Source organism: Tinamus guttatus, unplaced genomic scaffold (genome assembly GCF_059628265.1).
Source record: "Tinamus guttatus ecotype Peru unplaced genomic scaffold, ASM5962826v1 Tinamus_guttatus_pri_ptg000397l, whole genome shotgun sequence".
Lineage (NCBI taxonomy): Eukaryota > Metazoa > Chordata > Aves > Tinamiformes > Tinamidae > Tinamus > Tinamus guttatus.
Window position 1 is genome coordinate 2509154 of NW_028288931.1, and position 9223 is coordinate 2518376.

General features: G+C 58.6%; 1 protein-coding gene across 1 annotated transcript; it reads right to left on the reverse strand.

The window, feature by feature from the left end:
• Positions 1 to 6087: 6087 nt before the first annotated feature.
• On the reverse strand, positions 6088 to 8639 carry PAFAH2 (platelet activating factor acetylhydrolase 2). The gene is made up of 10 exons (XM_088531137.1): positions 8550 to 8639; positions 8304 to 8454; positions 8099 to 8195; positions 7930 to 7998; positions 7721 to 7844; positions 7321 to 7434; positions 7047 to 7138; positions 6795 to 6965; positions 6544 to 6692; positions 6088 to 6219 (listed from the first exon to the last, which is right to left on the reverse strand). The coding sequence occupies exons 1-10, from the start codon at positions 8637 to 8639 to the stop codon at positions 6125 to 6127; spliced, it is 1152 nt and encodes a 383-aa protein (XP_088387263.1). The 3' UTR covers positions 6088 to 6124.
• Between the last annotated feature and the right edge of the window lie 584 nt (positions 8640 to 9223).

The following is a 9223-nucleotide window of genomic DNA, read 5'->3' on the forward strand; positions in this document are numbered from 1 at the left end:
CCTACTATCCTTTACAAATCAGCTCTAAAGCCAAATGTTTGGGTCAGATAGGAGCTCTCACACGGCAGCACCGACTATCGAACAACAGCATTGGGCTGGGAATCAGATTTGGGAACTATTCTCAGCACCGATATTTTCCACTCTAAGTCACTTAGGATGAGACTCTTCAATAGCCTCTTTACAACACCTGCCACAATTGCTTTCAATTTAAACGTAAATCTGTGGGTACTGTTGGAACACAAAGAGAAATAACAGCTTTTAGCAGCTGGAAATGCATGGAGATGGTCTCATTTTTGGCCTCATTGCAAAAGTGCTTTTATTTTTGGAACATTTCATAGGGCCCATTTGTTTACATGTGATTTATTTTTGTCAGATCTTGAGGAAAATGGAGAATATGAAAGGCTTTAATTTGCATTCAATTTGTGTTTATCGACACTTTTATTAGGAGTCTAAACAGATTCTTCTTTAGTCACATCTCATCATTTGTGGCTGCGGCAGTTTTTCTCTTGCAGATTCCTTATCACCAACAAGAGCTTTTTTTGCCATATTTCAAGTTTTTTTGTTGTTTTTGTTTGTTTGTTTTTCCAAAAAGAAAAGGGAGCACCAACAGGAGAGCTTTTCCTCCTGGGAAAAGCCACTACTCTAACCCTAAAACGAGGCTGAAGAAGGAACATGTTGTTTCAAGGCCAAATCTACCCCGATCGGCCAAATGAATCAGTGCCTCTTGAAAATGACAAAAGGCCACAGCAAAACCCGCGGAGGATATTCCGGAGGCTGGAAGGGGCTTCGGATTTGTAAATCAGGAGCGTGTCCTGCGGCCGCCCGTCGGTGCCAAGGCTGCGATAGCTGCACCTGCTCCGCATCCGTGTCCGCTTCCCAAAACGCAGGGAGGCCCCTCGGCTTCACCCCAGCAAGCTCCGCTCTCCCGCGGCGGATGAGCCCAGGTCTCATGCCCAGGACTGTGTGTGAATTTAGGACGTGTTCAGATTTAGCATGAAGATTAAAGATGCTGCTCTGATGCGCTTTATCAAAACACTCCACAAAGAGACTGACATAATTAGGTGACAACTCAGCCCACGGCACCTCTTTTAACTTGCAAAAATATTTAAGCTGCAATAAGAAAATGTGCTTTCTTGGTATTAAATTGCTACCTTCAAGCATCCGTAGTGGATGGACTGACAGCTTTTTTTGTTAGTCAGGGACTGTTTTAAAGCAACTTTGAGAGTAATTTTTAACAGGAAGTATTTTCTGAGCCTGGCAACAGTCACTGGATTAGTAAAGTTCATTTTAAAACTGGAAATCTGATATACTATATGATCCGAGTCAAGCATTTTAACTGTAACTTACTAATAAATAACCTGCTAGAGGAGGGAGTAATTTAAAATAAATTTGCATGTGGAAGTCAGGACAAGGAATACAAGATTTCTTTCTATCTGTGTTTCAAATTCTTTGCATTAACCTTCATCTATGTCTACGCTGCACTTTACCCATCCCAGCCCTTGCAGGAAAAATGAGAACCTGCAAAGCTCTCATAGATCTTTGGATAAAAATACATTTTCGTCCAGAAGCAGCCTACGAGTCCACGGAAATGAAGACTAAAGCAAGACTTTTAGGGAGTGACACCCTCACAATGAAAGCTCTTCCACAGGCAAGAAATACTTCAGATGACTGATATCTGTTTACTGGGGACTTGGGCTGGTACTATATTTATGCTGAAAAACAGTGTTAAGAAGATGTTACCTTTAGAACAGATTTGCACTTGCCAACGTACAGTTGGAAATGACTTTTTTTTTCCAAATCAGACAAAATGCCTGGCTTCTCGTTTGCTTTTTTTTTGAGAAATTCACTCAAAAACTCACATAATTCCTCTATAAAATGCGATAAGTACAAGCACACACCACAGATGGCAATTGTGCCTGCAGGAAGAGAGATGAAAATATAAATTAATTGCTTTGATACTGGGGCAATGTGATCATGAAATGTCATACTCATCTCTTAAATTGCAACCGCGCACCCGTATTGCGTGATACCCAGATACCGGGGTGGAAGTGCTGACAAGACTCTAGAGCTCTGGTCTTTCTCTGCAATCCTAAAGGTTCTGCTTCACATTCAACCAGGGCAGAGGGACAACTCAGTTCCCTTCCCAGTCAGTTGCTAGATCTGGGATTGTTTTTCGGTCTTTGTTTCCTACAAAAACGAGGCTTTACATTATCAAATTACTTCTGTATCTCTGCCTAGCCTCCCCCCTCCCCAGCTTTTGGCTTGGCTCGCTTGTCTCTGCCCCATGTGATAAATTTGGATAAGATCTCAGTGGCATGAATTCCTAGAAGTTTCTTGAAAACAGATGGCTGGGGAGAGGCAGGAGCGAGGAGGAAGCTGCAGCACAAGCTGAACTATTATTAGAGACCAGAGGCTTCGCACCGGTCAGAGCTATCGCAGCCCTGCAGCAGCAGGTGACACTTTGGAGCTGCTTGTTCTAGTCAAAGTCCTGCAAGACCCTTGTCCACACTTGGGCTGTTCTGCAACTACCTACCAAATAGGAGAACGGGTCCCTGTGAATTCTGGCGCTCACCTCTGCTACGTTCAGAAAGGTGCAATGAGTACGCAATGAATATGCATTGAATAGCCAGGTCTCCTTTTTCCCCCTTCTTCCTCCCACGCCTCCCAACAGCAACGGAAAGCCTTGACCCATTTCTCTGCATCCTCACTGCGTTCCCCTGCCTGCTCCCAGGCTACGTCCTCATATAGATTCCCCATATGGAGCACCAAGAACTTTGCTGTTCACAGTTGCTCGTAAATAACTATCTGCCGAGGGTTCAAAAATAACCACGCTGCGCAGAGCCGCAGCGCCCAGCAATGCCACAGAGAGAAGCGCTAAGAGCGGGGTTTTATTTTCCTGCATGTGAGCTGCCACGAGCTGCACTAATTAGATTTCCAGTATGTCAGAGGCAGCCATTTCACCTGGGAGCAAAGGAGACGACGTGATTTTGACAACAGCATGGAATAGCGATGCACAGAGAAGCCATGAAATATTCAGCAGCAATAGAAGATGCCAGTGAAGACGTTTGCTCTGGCTCTTCGCAGATGAAGCAGGGAGAAGCAAAGCTGGGCACGGTGCTAATTATTCCCCAGCTCCTCATTAGCTCTTGAATTTAAAACATGGATGGCGGCTCAGCCAGCCTATTGTGCAATTGATACTTCCCCGGCAGGATATGGTTAAAAATACTGACACCCTTTGAAGACAAAATGAGGCTTGAAAGTGTCATGATGGGAGGAGTTCGGGGCTGGAAATCCTCTTAAAGGTGCACGGCTTCCTCCGGGTCGAGAAAACAAGGGGAACTTGCCTGTAATGGAGCGAGTTTTATAGTATGTGCTTTTGGGAAAATGAGCCATTCTCCCAGCCCCACTGGAAAATCCATATGGAAATGGGTTAATCCAGGGTGGGCACCTCACCCTGGCTGTGCACCCTGGTCTGTGCTTGCTCGGCCCATAAGCAACACCTGCGTTGGCCTCATGCTGTTGGATCTTTCTATATTTTGCCTTTTTTTCTCCCTAATTTGAGTTCCTAATAGATGAACAAGTAACAATAGAAACAGAGGCACCCGGGGCGGCTGTGAGCACAGGCAAAGGCGCCGTCCGCCATGGCCTCCATGAGGGGACGCAGCCACGAGGCGGCGCGGCCTCAAAGGTGCCCGATGGGCCCGCCGCCATGTTGCGGGTGACAACGGCCATGACGAGGCCTCTGTCCCGGGCCGGCCAAGGTGACAACGGCCATGACGAGGGCCTGTGTCCCGGGCAGGCCGCGGTGACAACGGCCATGACGAGGCCTCCCCAGCACGGCGGCAGCTGCGGCCTGTCTGTCACCATGGCGACCGCGCCCGGCCCGGTCCCCACCGCGGCCATCTTGGGCGCGCGCCCGCGGCAGATGGCCGGGAGCAGCCGCCTTGCGGCGGGGGGGAGCCAGGGTGATAACCAAAAACCACAACCCCGGGGTGTTTGCGGACCCCCCCATGGAGTTAAAACTCTCAGCTTTATTTCAGATTCAGGGTTTCGGCTTGTCGCGGTGGCTTCGGAGCCCAGGCCGGGCTCCGTGATGATGGGCCGGGGGTTGAGGAGTGCCCCGGCCATGATGCGAGCGGGGCTGTGAGGGGAATGTCAATGGGCAGTTTTCGGTTGGTTTGTTTGTTTTTAAAGCCACCCGTCTGCATGTTAAAGCTGGTCACGCTGCAGAGCTTGTCTGGAAGCTCCCCCTTGCCAAGTCACGACGCTGCGGGGCAGGGAGGGCCCAGCTCCAGACCCGCAGGTGGGTGGCCAAGGTGCTGCCAAGGAGGTTATTTCCTCCCCATACGCCTGAGCGATGTCCTTCGGGATGCTGGGAACACATGGATTTCACACCCAGCTGTTGTGCAGCTGAATCCAAACCTCTTTGTGGTAAGGGGAGCAAAGCACTGCAACCAGGAGCTGATGGTCATGGCGGGTCCCGCACTATCCTTCAAGATGCTGACTGTGGCAGAGGAGTTTCCACACAGGGAACTGGGAACACAATCCCAGGTGCCCAAGGCTGGCTTTGGAAAGGGGAGCAGGGTGCAGGGCCAGGCAGAAGGACATCTGTCCCCCAGGCCCGTGTGTACTGGGGATGACAGATGCAGCTTTCTGTGAACGGAGGGGTTAACGTTTTTCCAAGTCACCCTCTGAGCAAACCACAGGCTGATTCCCCCCTTCCCCACATCCTAACAGCCCTTACATAAGAGTCGTGCAGAATTTATGGCCTTGCTCAGCTGAGCTGCGCTAGAGCCAGGCGGGCGCGAGTGGCTCCATGTAGCTGTCAGAACGGATCCCAGGCAGCACGAATCCGAGGATGAAATGGGATTTGAGTTCTGCACCAGTCACCGTCTCCCGCTGTTACGGAGGGATGGAGCGGCGGTTCCTCCTACCCCGGAGCGTTCCCACGCTGCGTGCGCTGACCTTGAATGTCCCCGGCACAGCCTCGGCAGCGCGGCCCAAGGCTCCCTCACCTAGTGCACAGCAACGGTGATTTAGGGAGAGTGGGAAATTGGTTTGGGAAGTCTGGAAGACACCGGGGGCTTGGGGGCCTTGGGCTCTGCAGCGAGGTGCCGAGGAGGCTGCAGCGTGTGTGGCGGAGGAGCGCGAGAGCCGGCGCTTTTCCATTCCCTTTCCAGGAGGAGCCCTGAGCGCATTGGGACCCCTGTCACCTGCTGTCACCAGCAGCCAGATCCAGGCAGAGCGGCCCTGCGGCAGCCCCAGCCGGAGGAGCCGCCGCCTCGGCGCAGCACCGAGCGCCGCTGCTCGGAGCGGCAGCGCTGGCAGTGACAGGCGGCGCGCGGGAGCGAGGGCTGACACTGCCGTCACCCGGCACGTCTCCCGGCAGGAACGCCGTGCCGGAGCGGGAAGGCACAATGGGGAAGCAGATGGCGTGCCGCGATGCCGGGGATTTAGAGCAGCTGCCAAAGCGGCGTGGCCAGGAGCGCCTGCCGCCTCTCCCGCTGCAGCGCCACAGGGAAAGCCGGAGCGGGGCCATGGGGAGGGAATCGGGCCGGCTCCACAGGCCCCACTGCTGCTTGGTGACAGCTGAGGATCAGACCCTGCTCACAGAGCCCGTCTTGCGCTGATATTCCTGGGGTTACCCGGGAATGTGCTATCGATGCTCCTGCAGCGTTTCGTTTCCATCGCCATCGTGCTGGTGCCAGCAGCCTCTTTGCAGCCCTGCTGCTCTTCACACTGTACTGCCAGGCTGGGCCAAGTCCCTCCTGTCGCTAGAGCTGATCTCACTCCCCTGGACACTTCCTGGCAGACTCTTGCTTAAAACCTTTCCCTTTCCTCAAATTTTGGGCTTGAAGTCAGCAACCCGCTCAGTTTTTGCTCGCCTCCAGGGACTTTATTCCCTTCGATCCGCACTCAGCTCCTGTGGCACAGAGCAGCCCCGCTGTGAGCCCTGGGGTTCGTGGCACCCTCGGTGAGCTCCGCAGCAAGGAGATGCGGATGCCAGCGTCCCACAGGGGCCATCCCCAGGCCCTGCTCCTCTCTGGCACCTCCGGCGCTTTGGAGGGTGGGTACGGGTGGAAGAAGCGGTGGCTCTCGCGGTGCCGGCTCCGCGGGCAGCAGGCTAGAGGTTGGAGCGGGGCAAAGGAGCGTCTGCCACGACCGAGTCACCGATGCCCTCGAGGAGCTGGTCCCACTGATCAAAGTCCTCGTTCAGGTCTGGGCAGGGCAGATCACAGGGTTATTCCAGCACTTACCAGGCTGGCCAGGCCCCGTGTGTGCAAGAAAAGGAGCCGCTGGATGTATCTGCCTTGGGCAGCAAAACTTTCCAGGAGCCTTAGGCAAAGGGCAACGTCGGCTCCCTGGCTTGGGAGACGGTAGCCCGGCTGCCTCCAAGGCCAGGAGGTGACTCTCCCCATGGGACAGGAAGCATCGAGGCCGGGCCGCACGGAGGCCACGGCCTCCTGTTAACCCCCTGTGCCCGGGGCGCTCCCGAGCCCTCCCAAGTGCCGCCAACCGTGTGTCCTGCAGCCCATGTCCTACCGAGGTGCCTCTGCAGGAAGGCCAGCGCCGCCTGGCACGTGATGTCCAAGGCCTTGTGCGGGTCGAGGGTGCCCCTCGTGGTGAGGATGCGGTTGACGAACCTCCCAGTCAGGAAGGTGATGTCAGACTGGCTCTGGTGCACGGATCCGCTGAGGAGGGGAAGGGAGGGCTGTGGAGAGGCCGGCCGGCGCGGACAGGACCTGCTCCGTGTCCCTTCCTGCGGCTCCCGCTGCCGAGCAGATGCCACTCACAGGATGGTGACCACCTTCGTGTCGCCGTTCCTGGAGCTGAGCCGCCTGATCCTGGCCATGCTCTCCGGCGTCTGGAACGTCTCGTTGTTGATGAAGAGCACGGGCTTGCTCACGTCCGGGTAGCGCGCGTGCTCCAGCGGGAACATCCAGGCGTCGAGGGCGATGGCGCAGCTGCGGCGGCACGGGCGGCTGCACGGGCTGCCGGCCCCGCGGCGCCCGGCGCGGCCCGCGCGCCCGGCCCCAGCTCCTCACCCGAAACGCGGCTCCTTCACCGTGGCCAGCACCGCCGTCACCGCGCCGAACGAGTGTCCCATGACAGCCGCTTTGCTCACGTCGACGCTGTCCTGCGCAACGGAGAAGGCGAGAGGAGCTCCCGCTTGCTGCAGAAGGGCCCCAAGCGGGAAAGGAAAAGCCGGAGCTTCTCCGGCGGGGGAGAAAAAGGCAAGGGCTGATCCTGCCCCCAAAACACCCCCCTCGCTGGCACCCTGAGCCCCCGGGAACACTCGCAGCGCGGAGGGACCCGCACCTGCAGCACGGACAGGTCGAAGCCGCCGGGCAGGACGTTCGGGGCCGCCCGCCCGCGGCTGACGTCCTCGAAGAGCCGCAGCGCCCGCACGCATTCGTCCGCTCGCTGGTGAAGCTGGAGCGAGAGGGGCCCCCTCCCCGGTTAACCCGGTGCCTCCATCCTGCGAACCAAGGGCCAGAGCCTCCCCGGAGGCTGCTGTCCCCGGTGTCCCCAAGCTGCCACCAGCAGAGGACCTGGCAGGTCAGGGGACAACTCCGGGCCTCGCTGCCGCTGGGGGAAAGTCCGTTTCTTGCCAAGCGGTGGATAAAGTCCAGCATCCAGCAGGGCCAGAACCAGAGCGAGCCCCAGCCTGGCTCCTGGGGGAGCTGCCTCAGGCTGGGATTGTTCCTGAACCCGGTACCTGCTTATTCCGGAAATAAAATTCCTTCTGTCCAGGGGGCACCCGTTCGTAGGGGATCCACTCCTCCCGCAGCTCCTCGCCGGCCTCCCCAGCGCAGAAATAGGTGGCGGAGGCGGAATGATCCCTGCGGCGGCGAGAGGACGGCGGCTGCGGCGGGCGCTCCGGAGGGCGGCAGGGCGGGAGCGGGCGCCGGGGCGCGCGGTGCCAACCTGTGCTCCAGCGCCGCCACCACGAAGCCGCGGGACGCCAGCTCCGCGCACATGGCCGAGTACACGGTGCTGCGGGGGCAGGAGGCGGCGATGCCGGCGGCATTCCGGCACCATCCCGGCCGGAGCGGGGCCGTGCCCGGGAGCGGGGCGCGCGGAGCGGCCCCCTCACCGGAACGTGCCCAGGCCGTGGGAGAAGATGATCAGGGGGTACTTGGCGCTGCTGGGCTTGAAGGGGCCGTTCCAGCTGAGCGGCACGCGGAAGCTGCCTGCGGAAGACACGCGGATTGGGCAGGGATGCTCCAAGAAAGGGGAAGAAAAAGCCCCAAACTACCTGGGGCTCCAGGATGGACAAACGGTCCCCGCGGTCCCCTCACCTAAGGTGGCTCTGAGCAGCGGCGCGAACCACCAGCGGCTGCGGCTGCTCACGTCGGCCAGGCCGCCGCAGTACTCGGAGCGCGGGATCCAGAGCGGCTGCGTGGCCTCAGCGCGGGGCTCGCACGGGTAGTAGAGCCGGAAGAAAAGGCCCTGTGGGAGAGACGGGACGCGGGGCCGGGAGGCGCCCGGGATCTCCCCGCAGGGCCCCGGCAGCGAGCGGGGAGCGGCGGGAGCCCCGGCCCTACCTGGCGCGTGCGGCCCACCATGACGTCGGCACAGCCCACGCCGTGCGGCCCCGCGGGCTGCGGCAGCGCCAGCGACGCCGCCACCCCCATGTCGCTGCCCCCGGCGCTTCCCGGTGCTCCGCACGGAGCCGCTCCGGCGGCGGAGCCGCTGCGGCCGGGAGGAGAGCGGCGTGTGCGGCGCGGGGCAGAGCCGGGCGCTGCGGCTCCCGCTTCCTGCTCTGCTGCCTGTACCTTGCCCGGCTGCGTGGCCGGGGCAGGTGGCCGCCCCCGGCGCTTCCCAGCGCTCCCGCTCGGCACCGTCCTGGCGCCTCACCAGGGATCCCGGCGGTGCTGGGAGGAGGCTGCTTGGGAGACCCTGTGGCTCCTGTGCCTGGTGCGTGAGCAAGGGGGCAGCACGGGGCTGTGTGCGAGCGAGGGGGCAGTGCGGGGTCGTGTGCGAGCAAGAGGGTAGCGCAGGGCTGAATGGAAGTGGCTGCCAGCCCTGCGCAACACCATCCCCCTCCCCAAAGAACTACAGCTCCCAGCAGCTCCCAGCGCTCCCAGCTCCCAGCGGCTCCCATTCCCTGGCTCCCAGTGCCCCCCACGGGCTCCCTGAGTGCTCCCGGCTGCAGCTCCAGCATGTCCCAATGCTCCCGCACCACCAGCTCCCAGTGCCACCCGGTGCCAGCAGCGCG

Coding starts and splice junctions, on each gene's coding strand:
- PAFAH2 (XM_088531137.1), bottom strand. CDS start 8,639: ATGGGGGTGGCGGCGTCGCTGGCGCTGCCGCAGCCCGCGGGGCCGCAC. Junction 7,435..7,720: donor TTTATTTCCGGAATAAGCAG/GTACCGGGTTCA, acceptor CTCTCGCTCCAG/CTTCACCAGCGAGCGGACGA. Junction 6,220..6,543: donor CTTCCTGCAGAGGCACCTCG/GTAGGACATGGG, acceptor TGCCCTGCCCAG/ACCTGAACGAGGACTTTGAT.